Source organism: Nuphar pumila, chromosome 12 (assembly GCF_984573655.1).
Source record: "Nuphar pumila chromosome 12, dmNupPumi1.hap1.1, whole genome shotgun sequence".
Lineage (NCBI taxonomy): Eukaryota > Viridiplantae > Streptophyta > Magnoliopsida > Nymphaeales > Nymphaeaceae > Nuphar > Nuphar pumila.
In genome coordinates this window covers 23,924,436-23,946,300 of record NC_143260.1, presented here as the reverse complement: position 1 = coordinate 23,946,300, position 21,865 = coordinate 23,924,436, and the positions used below count along the sequence as shown (strand labels likewise).

At 37.6% G+C, this 21,865-nt stretch overlaps 1 protein-coding gene across 1 annotated transcript in view; it reads right to left on the bottom strand.

Annotated features, from left to right (window-relative positions):
- LOC149820326 (CwfJ-like family protein / zinc finger (CCCH-type) family protein) overlaps positions 1 to 21,865 on the bottom strand; it is a 65,408-nt gene that overhangs the window by 830 nt on the left and 42,713 nt on the right. Inside the window, exons 6-8 of the mRNA XM_089983408.1 lie at positions 9,452 to 9,849; positions 8,857 to 9,196; positions 34 to 130 (exon numbers count right to left, since the gene is read on the bottom strand). Coding sequence (XP_089839534.1) covers positions 34 to 130; positions 8,857 to 9,196; positions 9,452 to 9,849 — 835 coding nt within the window. The remainder of the gene's footprint in view (positions 1 to 33; positions 131 to 8,856; positions 9,197 to 9,451; positions 9,850 to 21,865) is intronic.

The window sequence follows — 21,865 nt, the reverse complement described above, 5'->3', positions numbered from 1 at the left end:
TACAGAAATTGGCAAGATTAGACAGCAACTCACTCGGCATGGTAACTGAAAAGTCAAAACCTAATCTTTTTGCAGCCAAAATAAAATGTTGCCGCACATCTGACGCTTTAGATAATGGCAAAGGAACAACCTGCAGAAAGAGAGGAAGTTGCAGATTCTAGATGTGCTTTATAATAAATTTTAACTAAAAATTATAGAAAGGACTACTTTTACTTGTCAATTTACCAAAGACATGAAAAAAGGAAAGGCATACAATTTGTGGGATAAAAACCTTGAAACAGCACAACAATAGATAAAGTAGGAAAATTTAAAACATAAAAGGTCAAAATTCCTTTGTCATATTCCAGAAGTGCAAGCTAAAAATTGGTACTTCATGATGCAGCTCTGCTCAGGAGTCCATAGTCTACAGAGACTGAGAGGCGCCCAAATAAGTATTGATGGTACTCCCCAACAAGAGAAAAGTCCATCTGAAAGCTACTTTACGCAGAAATTGGACATAACCCTATGTAACTCATGATAAAAAAGGCACATCTTAATAAAAATTGAAATTATGTTCTATAACAGAGAAACAGGGCAAAAATAAAATATTTTATGCTAAGAAAGATATGCATGCTAATTGCTAAGTAGCATGCTGGGGATAAAACTGTTTGGACAAAGTCTAGCAACATAGGAATTTTGAATCTTGGAATCCCCTGAGCTATGTTTCCTGTTACCCTAAAAAAGGTGCAAGTACAATGAGACATTACCATTTTGTAACTTCCATTCACCAAAAGGGAAACACAAACATTAAAATTTAACATGATTTATAGTCCACAAATTAATTGTTTAACATATCTTTAAATCAGGGATTATCATTTAGAAAAAAATCTAATACGTGTGTATATTAAGTTACAGCAACAAGCCACAACGGATGTAGAATTATGATCACATAAATGGATACAGCGACCACAGAAATAAGAATACCCCATCACCAGCTTTTAGCAAGGGAATTATTTCCTGAGGGTACTTGAACAGAAGCTAGATTTTCAAGATCCAACATGGTGTAACTCTGCCATGAGCACCCAAACAAACCAAAGTCTATGAAACATAATTTCCTGGACCATGCTCAGGTTAACCTTTTGAATCTCTTGCATGAACAAAATGCCAGAACACTCCATATTCAAGTCATCATAACTACATGACCATGAGAACCGACTTATGGACTCACTAAATGGTACCGCAAGATAGGTAGTTAACATCCCTGTAACCGTACAGGCTCCCATAGCAATCACATATTTTGGGTTAAGTATTTGTTCACTAAAGGAGCCATTTTCATTGTTATTATATTGGCTGCTAATATTAAGGTTGGCTTGCACAGGAGTTGATCTTGGCACTATAAAAAAAAATATTCAGATCTTTGCCAAATCAATCAAAATTTATTTTAGGCCCCCCACAGTTTTGGACTTGAAAACATCTACAAGCTAATTCTTCTTAATCAAATCATTTGGGAAAGACAAATTTGTACATTCTTAACATACAAAATGGAGATCCTTTTCATCAGTGCTCAACATCTGTCCAAATTGTAATGAAGCGGATAAAATCCAATACACATGCAAGCACACACTTTCAATCAAGTAGAATACTTGATTGAATCACTGATCCACCCACACAAGGGTCTAAAGAACTGTTATTGCATATATTTACTCATGAAAATGAGTTGAGAAACTACAAGGCCTATTTATAATACAAAGCCACATGGGGGAGCAGCCCAAAGTAGCTGTTGGGCTGCTCCCAACGGTCATAAATATGACTGTTGGGAGCAGCTCCAACAGCTACTTTGGAGCTGCTCCCAATACTTCAAAAGTTGAAAAAGTAAAAAACAGAAAAAAGAAAAATAGATTGTCAGCCCCTAATGGGCTGACGTCTATTACAGTGAAAATACCGAAATACCCTTGATGGGTATTTCGGTTTACAATTAAGTATACATATATATATAATCTTAACACCCCTCCTCAAACTCATGGTACAACCACCGAGAGTTTGCCAAGTAGGAAGTGGAATATGGGTGACGGTAGCGCTTTGGTGAAGAAATATGTGAGTTGGTATTTTGATGGAACATAAGGCAATGTGATAGTCTTCTGCAGGAACTCTTCACGAACATAGTGACAATCCATCTTAATGTGTTTTGTTCTCTCATGAAATGTATGATTGCTTGCAATGTATACAACGCTCTTATTGTTACAATACAATTTTGAAGGTTCTGCAGTATGAACCCCCAAGTCTTCGAGAAGTTGTCTTAGCCAAACTAACTCAGACGTAGTGGTCGCCATGACACGATACTCAGCTTCAGTGGAGGAGAGTGACACCTTCTGCTGCTTTTTGCATCGTCATAAAATTAGAAAGTCACCTACAAATACATATAAACCAGTGGTTGAGCGTCTATCATTGATATTCCCTCCCCAATCAGAATCAGAATATGCAATGACTTCTACTGAGGAAGAGGATGATAAAAACAAGTCAAGATTAATAGATTTTTTAATACATCTAACAATTCTCATTACAATGCTCATATGCACTCTATTGGGAGCATGTTGAAATTGACTAATAGAATGATAGCATGGGATATATCAGGGCGAGTAATAGAAAGATAAGATAAAGCCCTAATCATCTGTCTATAGGGCGTTGGATCTTGCAAGGGCTCTCCATCATCTTTTTTTTATTTTGGCGTTTATGACTTCCGGAGTGTCGACCAATTTTCATCCAAGAGTCCTGATCTTCCAATGATCTCTATTGTATATTTAGTCTGTGACAAAAAATAACCACGATGTGAGTAAGCAACTTCTATTTCAAGAAAGTATCGTAAAAAACCAAGATCTGTCATATCAAAGTTGGCTTTAAGCACATCTTTGATATGATTAACTCTCTGCTTATCATCTCCTGTGATTATCATATCATCTACATACAGTAGTAAAATCATCATCCCTGTATTAGAAGACTTAACAAACAATGCAGTATTAGTAAAACATGATTTAAAATGAAGTTATGTCATCACATCACTAAACCTATCATACCAAGCCTTTAGAGCTTGTTTTAGGTCATACAAGGCCTTACACAATCGGAGAGTCTCCCCATGTGCTAAAGTCAGGCCAAGTGGAGGATCCATGTACACTTCTTCATCTAGATTACCATTTAAAAATGTATTTTTGACGTCCATTTGAAATATAGGTCATTTCCTAATTGATGCTATAACAATGAGTTCTAACAGTAGTCATGCGAGCAACTGGGGCAAATGTCTCATCATAGTCAATCACATATTCTTGACTATATCATTTTGCTACTAACCTAGCCTTATATCTTTCTAATGTTCCATCGTACTTAGTTTTTACCTTGTAAACCCATCTGCATCCTATAGTTTTTCTTCCTTTAGGTAATGCTTGAAAGTCTCAAGTTTTTACTTTTTTTTAATGCTTTTAACTCATCATTCATAGCCTTAACTCATTCATGACGATGCTTAGTCTCATGATATGATTGAGGTTCAGCATACGAGTGAATAGCCATTAGGCAAGATCTATACCTTGGTTCAAAGGAATCGTATGAAACAAATCTACTAGGAGCTTTTAAAATTCTTATAGATTTTTTAAGGCTAGAAGAGTCTTCTTCTTGGCTTTGAGAGTATCTTTCTAAAGCACATGGTGGATGACCTTCGGTACGTCGAGCATAGGTTTGTAAATTATCGTGAGATAGATCTATATTGTCAAGACTTCTACTCACATTCTCATTTTCCTCGTGTATAACTTGGCTTTCATGAATATTTTCACATTTATCATTGACTAGATAAAAAAGGAACGAATAGTCACAACTCTCTTGGATATTATCCTTAAAAAAACTTTTTCATTTTCGAGAAACGTAACATTTCGAGAAACATACAATTTGTTTCTTTCAATGTCATAACATCTATATCCTTTTTGGTTTTCGGCATAACCCAAAAACACACAAGGAATTGCTTTAGGAGAGAGTTTATCATTCTTTTTGGTAAGAACAAAATATTTGCACCCGAATACCCTCAACCTTTTGTAATCGGGAGACGTTTTATAAAGCTTTTCAATAGGAGAAACATTTTCAATATTTTTTGAGGGCATTCTATTTATCAAATAGACCGCCATAAGAGCGGCTTCGGCCCAAAAAACTTAGGGAACATTTCTAGATACTAAAAGTGTTCTAGTGGTTTCAATAATGTATCTATGTTTTCTTTCGGCAAAACCATTTTGTTGAGGGGTGTACAAACATGATTTTTTATGTATAATCTCATTTAAGTCAAGATAATTTTTAAATTCTTTTGACATAAAATCTCCTCCGGAATCAGTTCTAAAGATTTGAATATTGATTTTGTATATGACTGAAATTTTTTAAAACAATCAAATACTTTGATTTGTGTTTTAAAAAGAATATCCAAGAGTGTCTACTATAATCGTCCACAAACACAACATAATAAGAAACGCCTCATTTGGATACGACCGATGCGGGTCCCCATACATCCGAATGCACTAATTCAAATGGTTTCTTAATTATAAGATGTCTTGTTCCAAAAAGTAAAGACATTATTTTGCCAAGAATGCAATATTCATATACAAAATTTTTCCTTTTACAATTTGAAAGAAATAGAAACAATTGTAATTTGGTCACACTAGGATGTCCTAGTCTTTTGTGCCAAATTTCTATATCTTTCTTTTTCACAAAATTACAAAAAAAATTGTTTTGACAATTCAAGATTGTCTATAACATAGAGGTCTTCTCTTCTATGGCCTTGCCCAATCGGCTTCCCAGACTGGAGATCCTGTATTACACAATCATTAGATGAGAAAACTATTTTGCAACCATAGTCCGCAATTTGCGGCACAGATAAGAGGTCATATAAAATGAAGCACCGAACTCTAGGATCCAAGAGGTCTTACCATGGTTGTCACTTGTCGATATGACCGCTCCCGAATAAGGAGATTGAGATTTAAGCATAGGTTGCAACACCTCCATTAATTGAGCTAAGGAGAGCGAACTGATGCATTTGGAGTCGTCAACTTCACTCCTTTCAACCGAATCCACTCTTTTGTCTTCTTTATAATCCTCCTTCATTCTTTTGGGACAAAAATGTTTGATATGTCTCGGTTCATAACAATGATAGCAAATAATTTTTCACCTTTTTTTGAATGATGATCACCCCTCTTTTCATAGTTGTTGGGGTTTCTACCATTCTCATTTCTTACAAAATGAGGTGGTTTATAACTTTTCGTATGATTTCCGGGCTTTGACATAGCAAGCACGGATTCTTCATCCTTAGAAGCGGACGGTCTTTTCAATCTATTTTCTTCCATAGTTAATTCTTCAAGTGTCTCAACTATGGAAGGAACCCCTCCTCCATGAAGAAGAGCGGATTTAGTTCCTTCAAATTCGGGCCTAAGCCCATTTATGAATTGATAAAAATGCTCCGCTTTGATTTGATTTTCGCGGAGCTCAACATCTTGTGGGCAATGCCACTTTGGCTCAAGAAGAGTCAATTCATCCCAAAGAAGAGAGAGTGCATTGTAGTACTCTCTTATGCTCATGTCCCCTTGAGTCGTTTTCTTCACTTTATTTTGGACATTACAAATATGCGCAATATCCTTAAGACTATACATGTCTTTAAGGTATTTCCATGCATCACTAGCGAAGTCAAACTTCGCCAAACTAGAATATTTGTGAATGTCCACACTATTGATGAGCCATCTAATAATTTTGGAATGACCCATCCTCCATTCCTTCCATCTTTTCTCATATTCGGAAACGGCTTTAGCCATTTCCTCTCCTTGAAGCGCAACTTCTTTTCCATTCTCCAATTTTGTAAGGATAATTTTAGGCTCCTTTTTGGTGCCGTCAACCAACCCCCAAAGCCTCTTTTCCCATATTTTATGTTTTACTATAGATGCCCACATCACATAGTTGGGGTCATTTAGGTGTACGGGAATGAAGACTATCACTTCCCTCTCATTCTCCATTTGCAACAAGATAAAGCGAAATGGAAGAAAAAGGAGGAAGAGAGAAAGAGAGAAAAGAAAGCAATACAAGACCTTTTGGACATGGTCCGCTTTCCGATGCAACAATCAAAATTTCGATGTATTTTGCCAAGTACACGATCCTTCTCTTGATCACAATCTTTCTTCTAACAAACGACCTTTGGAACACCAAAGCTCTGATACCATGTAATGAAGCGGATAAAATCCAATACACATGCAAGAACACACTTTCAATCAAGTAGAATACTTATTGAATCACCGATCTACCCACACAAGAGTCTAAAGAATTGTTATTGCATATATTTACTCATGAAAATGAGTAAACTACAAGGCCTATTTATAATACAAAGCTATATGGGGAGCAACGGTCATAAATATGACTGTTGGGAGAAGCTCCAACAACTACTTTGGAGCTGCTCCCAATACTTCAAAAGTTGAAAAAGTAAAAAACAGAAAAAAGAAAAAAGAAAAATAGATTGTCAGCCCCTAATGGGCTGACACCTATTATAGTGAAAATACCGAAATACCCTTGATGGGTATTTCGGTTTACAGTTAAGTACATATACATATACATAAACATATACATATACATATATGTAGATATATATCTTAATACAAATATCATTCATGAGAAAGCCTCGACAAGCACAATCTCATGATAAATTAAAAAAAAAATCTGGAAAATCTTGGGAAATTTTCCATATATATAAAATTATAACAAATGTTAATCTCTCTCTCTCTCTCTCTCTCTCTCTCTCTCTCTCTCTCTCTCTCTCTCTATATATATATATATATATATATATATATATGTGTGTGTGTGTGTGTGTGTGTGTGTACAAACTTGGCTAGACTCAAGTTGTTTTCTTTAAAACAAAAATTGAAGAGTGTGTAGACAGTGGGATTTGATCCCAACACCTCACACAAGAATGTCAAACGTACTACCCACCTGACTGAAAGTACTTTTTGTAGTACTTTGGCAACAAAAATTCTACATATTCTCATTCTGATAATTATATAAACCAAACTTAGTGTAGTTTTAGTGCATGATCAAGCTCGGCTTGTTTATTTTGAATGAGCCTAAGCTTTTGTTCAAGCTCGGCTTGTTTACTTACTCGGACGAGTCCGATCCAAGCTTAAAAGAGCTGAGCTCGAGCTAGCTCGCCAGTTGTACGACCCTATCTATATATATATATATATATATATATATATATATATATATATATATATATATATATATAGAGAGAGAGAGAGAGAGAGAGAGAGAGAGATTAATCTACCATTAAACCAGTTAGGTTTAACATCAAATGGATTCAACCTTGTGAAAATAACTAAAACACCATTAAAATAATGGTATTTTTTAAAATGCAAGCTTACTTTTTTAGGGATTATAGGACTTTTGAACTTGAAGGGAATTGAAAAGTCAAGCACCTTATCCAAAAAAGTAACTTTATGAAGCTATCAAAGTTACCTTTTTGGACATCAAAAAGTAACCTTGCATTTTCAAAATGTCATATTTTTAGTGTGTTTTAGTCATTTTCATAAGGTTGAATCCATCTAATGTTAAACTTAACTGGTTTAATAATAGATTAACCCCAAATATATATATATATATATATATATATATATATATATATAGAGAGAGAGAGAGAGAAATGGAAACAGACCAGCCACTAAGAATTTTTCAGTATTTTTCAAAATTCTGACCTTACATATGTGTTCAGCATGATTGATTTACTAGAAAATGACATTTGGATCATGAATTTTGGATGAAAAAACGGTATTTGTAGACCGTTGATTTTTGAACCTTATAAAAACCTATCTAGGCATCGGAATCAAATGATCCAGGTGTCAATTTCTAGTAAATCAACACATCTGTAAGGTCAGAATTTTGAAAAAACACCGAAAATTGATGATCCTAAGCACTCTGGTACCATCTGGTAGGGATGCAGTCGGGTAGCTTCCCACTACTATATATATATATATATATATATATATATATATATATATATATGAAATGCAACATTTTATGTGATATTTTAAAACTACGACATTTTTTTGGGAAATGTATCAGACTTCAAAAGTATCACAATAATCATGATATCTTCAGAATGTCACTGTCATTCAAAAGAGGCAAAGATACATATCCCTGACAAAAGGGATGCACACTAGCCGGGTTCAAGCTAAGCTTAGGCTGGCTCAAGCTCTGCTCGTAAAACGAACTGAGTATTCAAGCTCAGCTCGAGCTCGAACCAAACTTGAACAGCATGTGTCTGTGACCAGCTCGAGTCAAGCTCAAGCTAAGCTTGGCTCAGCTCGAGCTGATCATCTCGACTTCAAAACAACTTTAAATTTAAATCAACACTGCTGGGATTCGAACCCACCACTCCTGTGTGAAAGCCCAACACCTTAACCATCAGGGTGAACTTGTATATATTGTCAACAATATATATATACACTAAATCTAGACGTATTATTAACTATATAAACTTAGCTTAATCGAGCTAATCGAACTTGATTGCCTGTTCAAGCTCGACTTGTTTATATCTATCGAGCCTGAGCCTTTGTTCAATCTCGGCTCATTTATTTTTTGGAATGAGTTCAAGTTGAGCTTAAATGGGTGGAGCCCGAGCCAAGCTCAAGCTACCTCAGTTTGTTGTGCAGCCCTACCTATCCATTCCAAATGCATGGTATAGATCATAGTGGAACCTGTTACTAAAAGTACATCCAATGTAAAGCATGTGACAGAAAGCAAGCTTTTCTGGAATGCAGCATTAATCAATAATGGCTAATAGCTGACTAAAAAATATCATGTAGAAACAAACTATTTTTTTACCTGAAGGTTAGCATGAGCTGTTCTACTGGGACTTGAGAACAATTCATAGATTATTACTGCCATGCCCTGATTCCTGAAACATGACTTAAGTGCTCTTTTAAACTTCAAAAGCTCAATCTCAGCATCTTTGAGAACAGAAAGAGTGTTAGGGACATGCTCAACTGGTATTAAAAGCACATGGTCTTGAACTAATGGGCCCTTCGCTAGTGCACAGTAGAAGGAATCTCCTAGACTGAGTATAAGGTGGGATTCCAAATTAGGGCTTGATAAGCAGAACCAGCAATGATTTGACCGACTAGTTAAGCATCCTTTCACTGAACTGTCAGCATGATCACTATGCCTGAAAACAAGTTCAGCAACATTTGCAAGCAAATTAGAAGCTAAAAAAAGCAACTGTTAACACAAACTGGCAATGCATGCTGAAGAAATTGAAGCTTAGAATGACTCAAATTTAGACAATATCGGCAGCAACTTCCCTTCAAAAGAAAACACAGCTACCGAATGAACCAAACAAGAATTGGTCCTATTTTAAACAAATACTATGCCTATTGTCTAGAGTGTCTTCCTAACACTGCAAGCATTTTATTTCTCAGACCTTTGATCCCCATCAGATAAGCTGTGCCAGAATTTGCATTCTTGACCTCGTTCACACTTTCCCTTAATGATGAAATCAAAGCAGCCTCCTTTAATATAGTGTTCCCTGGCTTCAATGTCATGATGGAAATCGCACATCTCGCCTCGAGAGCATGACCCTGTAGAAACAAAATTGAAACAGACTCTTTTACCATCTTCACTGTCGCACCTACGCCTCTTACGGGAAACATCGTACCGCCAATATTGTGCATCATCAGTAGGCTTCTTCACTTCCTTAGCATGAACAGGCTGTGGTTCAGCAACCTTATATGGTGATGAGGTAGTATTTGGTGGTATGGTGCGAATTTCAGCAGCCGACATTCTACATGCAGGAGTAGGAGAAATTGCATGCATAAATTTCTGGAGTCCATGAAAATTAAGTAATGAGTTAGGGAGCTCTAAGTTAAATTTTCTGCACCACATAATAAATTGAATCCGGTACAAATCTTTCAAAAAAGAAATTCAAACCAATACAAAGAAGAAAGAAAAAAACCCCACAAAATACCCAATTCCAAGAATTACAGGATAAGGTAAAAAAAATAAAACAACACTAATGAATTCAAATCTAGACAACCTAATGCAAAATGTAAGCAGTGGTTTGCAGTTTCTTTGAAAAAAAAAAGAGATGAAAACAAGAGCTCTGGATTCAATCACTATGAAAATATGCTGCCTCGATATGGTTGTCATAATTAATCTCTTGTCAACTATTACTCATTCCTTGAACCTAAACAAAAGAGCTGTGGGAAAATGTACATTCCACAGCATGGAAAAGTGACTGATAATGAGTTCATGAACTCTTTCCACAACAATCTAGAATGACTTTAACCATTGAATGACCATATTAACATCAGCAAACAGAAACTTATCACACTCCCTTTCAAACTTGATGATGCTAGAGATTGCCAATTACAGGGCATGTATTGAACGGGGAATATCAGCTCAATAAATCACATCTAGATCTGCCTCTAGGTGAATATTAAGGATCTTTCTGCATCCCTATGGAAAGGTTTCAAAAGCTGGAAAGAACTTGCGAACTCGCATGTTGAAAAAGTGGGAGTCAATATAAGCAACAATATGTTGGATGCAAATCCTACAAGCATTCCAATGCAGAGTCTTCCTGATGATTGATTTTTTTTTTTAAATTTCTTCCTCAGTGGCTCAGACAAAAAGGCACCCAAGTGATGCAGAATCAAGAAGACTATGTGGGTGACCATTAAAACAAGACTTGAATAAAGTTGTTTGTTTCCTTGACTAAAAACGTGAATGGATCAGTGTTATCTTAAATAGGTTGGAATTGAGGGGCCATAAAGACATCACATCTATGTCACATGGGTGCGGGTGCGGGGATTCGGCACTTCCAACAAACCCGGGTGAGGGGGTTCGGCAGGGGCAAAAATGTATATATAAGGGGGGTCCAAGGGTTCCCCCCAGCGCGGGTCCCGGGTGCGGTCAACGGACCGAAATGACCTTGGGTGCGGTCAACGCCTTTTTTTAAATTCCGCAGCCCATTTCATAGGGCGAAATTTAAAAAAAAAGGACCGAAATGACCTTGGGTGCGGTCAACGCACCCAGGGTCGGGTTGACCGCACCCGCGTCGAGTCGCGTCGACGCAGGTGCGGCACCCTGCTAGCCGAATCCCTGTGACATAGCATCACATGGATACAGATGCGGGAGCGGGACATGATATGGATACACCTCGGACGATACAATAAATTTAAAAAATTAGGACACGAGGACAAGGCCATACACACATAGACATGTGTATGTGCGTGTGTGTATAAAATAACAATTCTAAATCACTACCAAATAATGAAACCAAGTTGAAATTGACATGTAATGTGATTGATGAGAAATTTTAAAAGAAAAAGAACTCGAATGAATACAATATAAGTAAATACGATCATAAGAGAAAACAGATAAAGTTAATGACACAATGTTGACTGTGAGAAACTGATTTGACTATGTCCATGTGTTGTGTTGTATCCGTAAAGTGTCCAAGTGTCTTGTGGTGTTGATACAGGGTACACATGCCAGATGAAGTGTCCTTGTGACATAGCATAAAGAAAGTCTCACTGTTTCTTTTGACAAATTGAGTAGATAAAAAGAAAAAAGCAAAAACTGTATAGCATCAAGAAGAGATGACATTGAACAGATGGAATGATATCAAGCACCACTACAGTTGATTTTGACAATACGTGCTAAAAACAAATTTTTAGTAACATAACTAGTTGAGTAAACAAAGCATGTGGCAAAAAGTTAAAATATAGTCATTATATATATATATATATATATATATATATATATATATATATATATATATATATATATTTTGTAATACCCACTAGGGGTAAAATAGTCTTTTCACATGTATATACTGTAAGGAAATAGAACCCCAAACGGAACTTTAAAAAAGAAACTCAAAAAAGATCTTTCTCAATGAACACAAAGGTTCATTCAACACACTCACAAGAACATAAATATTCAAAAGAGTGCACACACCAAGAGATTCCATATGAAATAGACTTTTATCCATTTTTGTAGCCCAGCCCAGTCCTACCCAGCCCTGACTGCAAATAGTTCGATTTGTCCATATGAAATAGATTTTTATTAATAATTGTAGCCATTTTTTATTTTATGTCAAAAAAAAAATCGGGGACGTTGCCCCCGAACCAGTGTGAGAGGCGTACGCCTCAGAGGCGAAGCGCAGGCTCAATGCCTCGCTTCGTAGCAAGGTTGTAAATGCGATGAGGCGAAGCGAGGCGTTGAGCCTGCGCTTCGCCTCTGAGGCGTACGCCTCAGGTACTGAGGCGTATCTCACAACAAATTTTGGATGAGACCTCGAGCGAATCGAAAGAGAGAGGTCGTCAGACGTCAGTGGAAGAGAGAGGAACATACATGAACAGAGACATTGCCAACGTCGATCGAGGTCTTCGGATGTCAACAAAGGAGGAGGTCGCCGATCGTCAGAGGTAGCAGATTGGCGGAGGTAGCAGATCGTCGGAGGTCGCCGATCGTTGGAGGTCACAGATCGTCGGAGGTCGTCGGTGGCCGAAAATGAGAGAGAGAGAGAGAGGAGTCGGGTGAAAAAGCAAAACCCTGAGCCTTCGTTCTTAAGTTTTCACGATTTTTTTTAAAATGTCTGTTTTGCCCTTATTCAGAATTTTTTTTTAGTTTCTTGTTTTTCACGTGTCAATTTCGTTTTGAAAAAGGGTAAAATTGGTATTTTGTAAACGCGTCCCCCTTTAAAGGGGGACGTGTCCCCCTATAAAGAGAAGCGCGTCCCCCTTTAAAGGGGGACGCGCTTCCCTTTAAAGGGGGACGCGCTTCTTCTTTTTTACGTGTGCTTCCCTGTGCGTTTCGGAAGCGCCGCGTTTCGCGCTTCCGAAGCGCGTCTCGGGGAAGTGCGCTTCCCCTTATGCATATGCGTTTCCGGTAACTCTAGCCAAGACATAATTTTGGCATGACCCATTCGCCATTCCTTCCATTTTTTTTTCATAAGTGGAAATGACCTTGATCCTTTCTACCTCCGTGAGAGGTATTTCTTTTTCTCCTTCTTCCTTGGTGAGGATTAATGTAGGTTCCATATCGGTTCCGTCTACTAATTCCCATAATCCCTTTCCCCATATAAGGTGCTTCATAATTGAAGCCCATGTAACGTAGTTTGAATCATTAAGCTTAATGAGTTTAATAGTGTCGTTATCATTGTCATCCATTTTACAAGGCTTAATAAGGAGAAGAAGAAAGAAACTCAATGAGAGTAGAGAAGAAAGATGTACTCTACCACGAATAGTAGATACGAACACACCTCCAAGCTTGTTGATCACTCTTTTATATATACTTGAAGAAGAACACCTCTTCTCCTTCAAAACTTGAGTGGCATGCTTCCCAATGCACCAAGATAAGTAGCTTGATCACAACTGTCGCTCTGATACCATGTAAGAAAATAGAACCCCAAACAGAACTTCAAAAAAGAAACTCAAAATTGATCTTTCTCAATGAATACAAAGGTTCATTCAACACACTCACAAGAACATAAATATTCAAAAGAGTGCACACACCAAGAGAAAAATATATCTCATTAAAATGGGATAAACCCACAAAAAATTTTATTTAAACAAGTTGGGGATATGTAAGTGAAACCATTCTGGAACCACAATTGAAGCTTACCAAAAAGGAGGGAAATGAAGAAAAAACCTTGAATGAGGAATAGAAGGCCAAAGCTATTCAAGAATACCGATCTAAAGTTGAAGATTGTGAAAGTGAGCATGCCAAAATATTGGCATGGTTCATGAATAATGTAGAGCTCAAAATTTGTGCCAATCTTGTATAATTCAAGAAAGCAAATGAAGCTTGGTCCTTCATAAGAGGTATGTACATTCAAAAAGACCTTGCTAGGCATTTTTTTTTGCAAGAAAAAATAAGAACCAAGCAAGCGGATATGAGCATTAGATACTACTATAGTACTCTATCTTCATTGTTGGATGAACTTACTCTTCTCGAAGCACAATGGGAAGGAAGTGTTATTGCCATGAGGCAAGAGCAAATGGAGAGAGAGAGGTTTTTTCAATTTATCTATAGGCTTCATCCCGAATTTAAACAACTAAGAGGGTCCCTTCTCTATAGGGTTTCTATCCCTCTTAGTGAAATCCTAGCCGATTTATACCAAGAAGAAACTCGCTTGGCCCTTAAGAAAGATATTGAGGAGGTCCATGCAGTATTTAGACCGGGAAATAACATGAGGACATATAAACCTCCTCATTTTTGGAAAAAATAACAATGGTGGTGGAAGAAAATTTATTTGTCATCGTTGTAATGAACCGGGTCATCTTCGACCGGATTGTCCTAAGCTCAAAAGAAAAGTGGCGAGAGTGTCCAACCAATTCAAGTGAAGATTCAAAGAGAGATGGAAACATAAAAGACTCCATTACGTAACTTACCGAACCTCTCCAACAATTAATGAGGATCAATTTTTTGACACCTTCTACCTCCGATGTCGCGATCGCATCAACTCCCGGTATGTCCTCTTGGATTCTTGATTTCGGTGTCTCTTTTCATATGACTCTGAATGCATCTCTTTTATCAAAACCAAGTCTTAACTCTTTTAAATCATTCGTTTCTTCGACCGATGTGTTAAGATGACAAGATATGGTTCTGGATCCACGTTTGGTCCAGATCCATATATTATGTTTTGTATTTTGCACATACTTGTATTTTATGTTTATAATCAGGGATATTATTGTCCATAATGTTTTGTAAAGTGTTGTATATAATCACAGTTTCTAAGTCACGATGGATGACCATTCTGTGCAGCCTCTTGTCTCCTCTCATCTGTCTTCTGCTGATAGTGAAAACGTGGTTGAAACTTTGAGTTCAAACATGGTATCAGAGCGGGTTGAATCGATCTACGCCCATTGAAGGTTGGTCATTTTTTCTTCCCTTCTTCTATTTCTTATTCTTCCTCTCTTCTCTTCTTTTCTGTTTCACGACAGATCTATTTTCTCTTCAGATCTGGGTCCCTTCTAATCTACCTCTCATTCTTCTTGTTGTTTTTTAAGGACAGATCTGATCACATAAGATCTGGTGTTGTTCTATTGTCTTTCATTCACATCAGATCTGATCACGTCGTTTTATTCATTCTTTTTCTTCTTATACACTGCCGGTCCCAAGCCCGGATAAAGGAGGAGGGTTGCGGTAGGCCTGTGACAGCCAGCATAAAAACTTTGTCATATCCTATGAAAATGAATCAATATGAGAATTTGTTGGGGCATTCCCTACTGAGCGACGCGCTGTACTCTCTAGGCCCGGAGGCAGTGATAAATGGGCAAGGGTTGCTAGGTCGTCGCCCAGAAGCGACGCGTCACACCGGCGCCCGGGTGTGGTGTCAAATAGGCAAGGGTTCCCTCACTTTGTTGGACGGGTGGGGGTAAAGAAGTTAGTCCAAGACCATAAAATTAGGTTAGCCACTTGGAACATAGGGTCTTTAACTGGTAAGTTGGTAGAGTTAGTAGATGTTATGTGTAGGAGAAAGATTAATATTTTATGACTTCAAGAGACCAAATGGGTAGGTGAGAAAGCTAAAGTGATAGAACCTTGGGGATATAAGATTTGGTATACAGGAATAAATAGGAATAGGAATGAAGTAGGGATTGTTATGAGTCGTCAGTTTATAGATAATGTAGTTGAGGTTCGTAGGAAGGGTGATAGAATTTTACTTATTAAATTAGTATTAGGTACGGATATTATTAATATTATTAGTGTTTATGCCAGAGTTACCAGTCGAGGAAGCGGGAACGGGAAGCGATACGGGAAGCGGGAGCGGGAAGCGAGGCACTTTAAAAAATTTAGGAAGCGGGGAAGCGTGGGACCACTTAGAAGAAAATTCCGAACCGTCTCGGAAACGACCTAGGAAGCGAACCGGAAGCGACCTAGGAAGCGAACCGGAAGCGAGGGGAAGCGAAAAAAATGAAAAAAATGGGGAAGCGAGGGGGAAGCGAAGGGGAAGCGTGGGGGAAGCGTGGGGGAAACGTGGGGGAAGCGTGGGGGAAGCGCGCTTCCCATTTATGGGAAGCGCGTTTCCCATAAAAGGGGGACGCGCTTCCCATAAAAGGGAAGCGCGCTTCCCAAAAAAGGGGGACGCTTCCCCTCACGCTTCGGAAGCGCGACGTTTCGCGCTTCCCCTTTTGCCTAGGCGCTTCCGGTAACTCTGGTTTATGCACCTCAAGTAGGTTTAGATGATTCCATTAAGCATCAATTTTGGGAAGATTTAGATGGAGTAGTACAAGGGATATCTTATGGAGAAAAGCTTTTCATCGGCGGTGACCTTAATGGACATGTAGGCATTAGTAGGGATGGATTTGAGAGTATACATGGAGGCTATGGTATAGGAGAAAGAAATGAAAGTGGAGAAAGGATTTTAGATTTTTGTTTGTCCTATGATATGATCTTAGCAAACACTTGGTTTAGGAAGAGGGAGTCTCACCTAGTAACATTTAAAAGTGGGGTTAATACGAGTCAGATAGATTTTTTCCTACTTAGAAAGAGAGATAGGGGTTGTTGCATCGATTGTAAGGTTATACCGGGAGAAAGTGTAGCTACACAACATAGAGTCTTAATTTTAGATCTTAGAATTAGACAATGCCTCAAAAGGGAGAGACATAAGATAGATCCTAGAACTAAGTGGTGGGCACTGAAAGGAGCTAAACAATGAATGTTTGTAGAACAGGTAGTTAAGGAAGTTGATTGGTGTCTCGAGGAGGATTCAGAATCAATGTGGAATAAGATAGCGGGTGGCATGAGAAAAGTGGCTAAGGAGGTATTGGGTGAGTCTAAAGGCGGTGCACCACTAGGTAAGGATACATCATGGTGGAACGAGGATGTCAAAGTAGCTATTAAGGTTAAAAGAGAGTGTTATAGAAATCTAAGTAAGAGTCGTGATAATGAGAATTTGGAGAAGTATATGATAGCAAAGAAGGAAGCTAAAAAAGTTGTTCGAAACGCGAGGGCTAAGGTATATAAGGAGGTTTATGACAAGTTGGATACCAAAGAAGGCGAGAAGGATATTTATAGGCTTGCAAAGATGAGAGATAGGAAATCGAAGGATTTGGGTATGGTTAGATGTATCAAAGATGAAACGCAAAGGGTTTTAGTCAAAGATGAGGAGATTAAGGAGAGATGGAAAGATTATTTTGATAAGCTATTTAATGATAGTCATGCTCAAGATCTTGGAGAGATCTCCATTCCTTTTCATGAGATAAATCGTGACTTCATGCGCAAGATTCAAAAGAAAGAAATTGCAGAGGCTTTGAAGAAAATGAAATCAAGAAGGGCAGTTGGCCCAGATGGTATACCTATCGAGGCTTGGAAATGCTTGGGAGAGAAAGATTTAGAATGGTTGACAAATCTTTTTAACTTGATTTGGCGAACAAATAAGATGCCTAATGAGTGGAGGAAGAGTACTTTGGTGCCTTTATATAAGAATAAGGGTGATATACAAGATTGCACAAACTATCGTGGTATAAAACTCATGAGTCATACTATGAAACTTTGGGAGAGGGTGATTGAGTCTAGGTTGAGGAAGGTTGTCATGATATCGGAGAATCAGTTTGGTTTTATGCCTGGAAGATCAACTATGGAAGCTATACATCTTCTTAGACAACTTATTGAAAGATATAGAGAGAGGAACAAAGATTTGCATATGGTTTTTATTGATTTAGAAAAGGCATATGATAGAGTACCTAGGGACGTTCTTTGGTGGACAATGATGAAGAAAGGTGTTTCTCTCAAGTACATTAGTATAATTAAAGATATGTATGAAGGAGTAGTAACCAATGTCCGCACTTGTGGAGGGGTGACAACCAATTTTCCGATAACGGTTGGGTTACATCAAGGATCTGCTTTAAGCCCTTTCCTATTTGCGATAGTGATGGATGAGCTTACGAGATCAATTCAAGAAAATGTACCGTGGTGTATGTTGTTTGCTGATGATATTGTTTTGATTGATGAGTCTAGAGCTGGGGTTAATGCTAAGTTAGAATTATGGAGACAGACATTGGAAGCTAGAGGTTTTAAGTTGAGTAAGAGTAAGATGGAATATATGGAATGTCGGTTTAGTAAGCAACGAAGTAGTGATGGGAGTGTAGTGAAGCTCGGTGAGCAAGAAATACCGGTGAATGATTATTTCAAATATTTGGGATCCATCATTCAAAAGTATGGAGAAATTGATGGGGATGTAAATCATAGGATAAAGGTTGGGTGGATGAAATGGAAAAGTGCAACTGGAGTGCTGTGCGATCGTAGAATGCCATTGCGGTTGAAGGGAAAGTTTTATAGGACGACTATTAGACCCGCTTTACTATATGGTTCGGAATGTTGGGCTGCCAAGAGACATCATATTCAAAAAATGAGTGTAGCTGAGATGCGGATGCTTAGATGGATGTGTGGAAATACAATAAAAGATAAGATTCGGAACGAGGAGATACGTAAGAAGGTAGGTGTTGCACCCATTGAAAATAAGATGCGAGAGAATCGTTTACGGTGGTTTGGACATATTCGGCGAAGGCCTAATGATGCTCCAGTTAGAAGGTTGGAGAAATGGGAAAATATATTAGTTAAAAGAGGTCGGGGTAGGCCTAGGAAGACTTGGATGGAGATGATAGGAAAAGATATGAATGCTTTGAACCTCACCGAGGACATGGCATTGGATAGAAATGATTGGAGGAAAAGGATTCATGTGGAAGACCCCAAATGAATTTCTTTTTTGGTTCATATCGCTGACCCCAATGGTTTTGGGATGAAGGCGTAGTTGTTGTTGTTGTTGTTGTTTGTTGTTGTTTTCTTCTTATTCCTTCTCACTAAAAGGATCGTCCTAAAATCAGATCACATTAAATCAGATTTTTTTTTCTTTCAAAAATTTGATTACCCTTGAAGCAGGTTCTTTTCTATACTCATTCAATCTCTCTAATCTCATCCCTCACTCAGCGCACAACCCTATCTTGCATTCCCTATTTCTCCTCTTATGTTTCTTATCTAGTTTAACAATTTCTCATATAAACTGTTTTGATTTTGCATATTATTACTGTTTATTGGAATTTTCTCTAGCGTGCATATTATAAACTGTTTGACGTCAATTATTTTTTTTTTTGTTTTGTTTTGAAATCACATCATCAATCGTTCTGGTATATTGGGACTTCATAAAGACCCGTGCTGCGGTTCTGATACATAACCAATAATCAGAACTCATTCGCAAAAAAAAAAGTGCGCAGCAAGGGTCAGAACTTAAAGACATCTGAAAGTTCCTCCTTTTCAATCCATAATTGAAAGATATGGATTCATCCTCTACCCATTCTGGTCTTTCCTCTAGCTTTCTCAGTCAACTTGTCTCTGAAAAACTCAAACATTCAAATTTCTTGACCTGGAAACGGAAAATAATTCCCTTCATACGAAGCGAAGATCTTTTTGGGCATCTAGATGGATCAACTCCCGCCCCACTTCAATTTATCACGCAAGAAATATAGGATGATAAAGGGGTTGTCTCATCTCAGATTCTTCAAAATACTGACTTCACTGTTTGGATGAAAAGAGACCAAGCACTAGTCGCGTACATCACCTCTACTTTATCCCAGGAAATTCTGGTTGCAATTCCAGATGACTGTTCAGCCGCTGAATTATGGAATATGTTGGCTCAAACCTATTCTCAAATGTCGGAAGCAAAAGTTTTATATCTCAAGCAAGAATTTCAGTCGTTAAAGAAGGGCACTATGTCTGTTATGGAATATCTAAACAAGGTAAAAGGCATCACAGTTCAGTTGGCTCTTGTTGGATGTGCGATCTCAGAGAGAGATAAGGTGCAACACATTTTAAGCGGATTGGGAGCAGATTATCATGTTCTTGTCACGTCCCTCACATGTTTGCCTGTTTTACCCAGTTTTGAAGACTTACGGGCTAAACTTTTACATTATGAGATCAGTTTGAAGACCCTTTCTGATGGTGATAGCGGGCAATTTGACTCACAAAATGTTTTCGCTACTGGGCTGGTTTATGGACAAGGTCGTGGTGAAGGAAATAATCATCGCAGAGGTAGAGCTCGAGGACGATATGGTGGACAAAGGGGATGTGGGTTGCTTCCTACCCCAAACATGGCTCCTAATGCTCATGTAGGAAATCCAAGAAATATTCCCACATGCTTCTTCTGTAATAAAAAGGGACACATTAAAGCTGATTATTGGTTCAACCCTCAGAACAACCCTCAGAGCAAAGGAAAGAGTTCTATTATTCAGTCAAACAGGCAAACTGATGGGAGTAAATCTAGTGGAGATGTGCAACAACTTTTATTGGCAGCCCTTTCAAAGATGACGATAGCACAAGATGACCAGGGAGTATGGTATATAGACTCGGGGGCAGCTACCCATGTCTCAGGGGATGCATGTAAACTCTCAGACTTATCTCCTTATTTCGATAATGGCAGTATTGTCACTGGAGATGGAACTCATCATTCCATTTCTCACACTGGGAATGCCATAATACCCTTCTTAAATTCATCCATAAAACTGTCCAATGTTCTACATGCTCCTAATATAAAAAAGAATATTATTTCTGTCTCCAAACTTGTTGATGATACACATTCTTCTGTCGAATTTACTCCCTCTTCTGTATATGTCAAGGACCTTCAAACGAGGGAGACGTTCGTTAAAGGGGAGCGACGAAGAAATATGTATATCTTCAAGGAAGATCCTTTTGTTCGTGTTTCTGCTCCTGTCATCTTAAAGCCTTTGTTGGAGTCTGATGAATTTTCTTCTAAAATGTCTTCTTAGTTTGTCTAAATGTAATAAGTCAAATATTTGGCATAGTCGACTTGGTCACTGTAGTTCCCCTTTTATTGAAAAACTTGTAAGAGATAATCTTATCTCCTCATCTAGTTTGAGTCCTATTTTTGGCAATGAGAAATGTTTGAGTTGTCAATTGTGCAAGAGTCATGTTCTTCCTTTCAATTCAATTAATAAAAGAGCTTCAAGACCTTTTGAGATTATCTACTCTGATGTATGGGGTCCTGCACCTACTTGTTCCCCTTCGGGTAGTCGATACTATGTTGTTTTCATTGATAGTTATTCTTGTTATACCTGGATATACTTCATGAAACATAAATCTGAAGTTCCTCGATTGTTCAGAATGTTTCATGCCTTTGTCAAAACTCAATTTTCGTCAAATATTATGAACTTTCAGTGTGATGGGGTAGGTGAATACACTTTAAATGATTTTGTTGCTTTTCTTCGAAACAATGGTATAAGTCTGTGAACACCCCAAATTTTTCAAATTCTTTTAAATATTCCCTTCTTGCCCCTAAATCCATCTTTGAGCAAAATGAGTCATTTTTAAATCTAAATTCCAGTTCATTTATCAAATTTTACTAAATTTAAATTCATTCTATATGTTTCCGGATCTGGATCAATTGTCCAGATCCAAATCTGAGTCTCATTGTCTAAATTTTAAATTAAAATTATAGAAAATACCAAAAATAGCCTTTAAATAGCTCGTATAATCCATCCGACATCCGTTTAGACCCATCACGTTGTATTTCTCGATTCGAGTGTCAAAACTCGAACATTTTCTCAAAACCTGGGTCCAAACCCCCCCTTTTGAAGAAATTTTCCCAAAATGGTCTGAAATTCTCAGAAGAACACTTTTTGTAAATATTTCTCAGAAAAATACAAAAAAAAAATTAGCTTTCTCGTAAAATCTTAGATTTTATTTCAAAAAATAAAAAAAAAATGAAAATACAAAAAGAAAAGAAACAAAAAAAATTGGTTTTGAAAAAAAAAACACTTTTAAAAACCATTCTTTTACAAAAACCTTTTGGAAAACACCTTTTTCAGGTTTTATG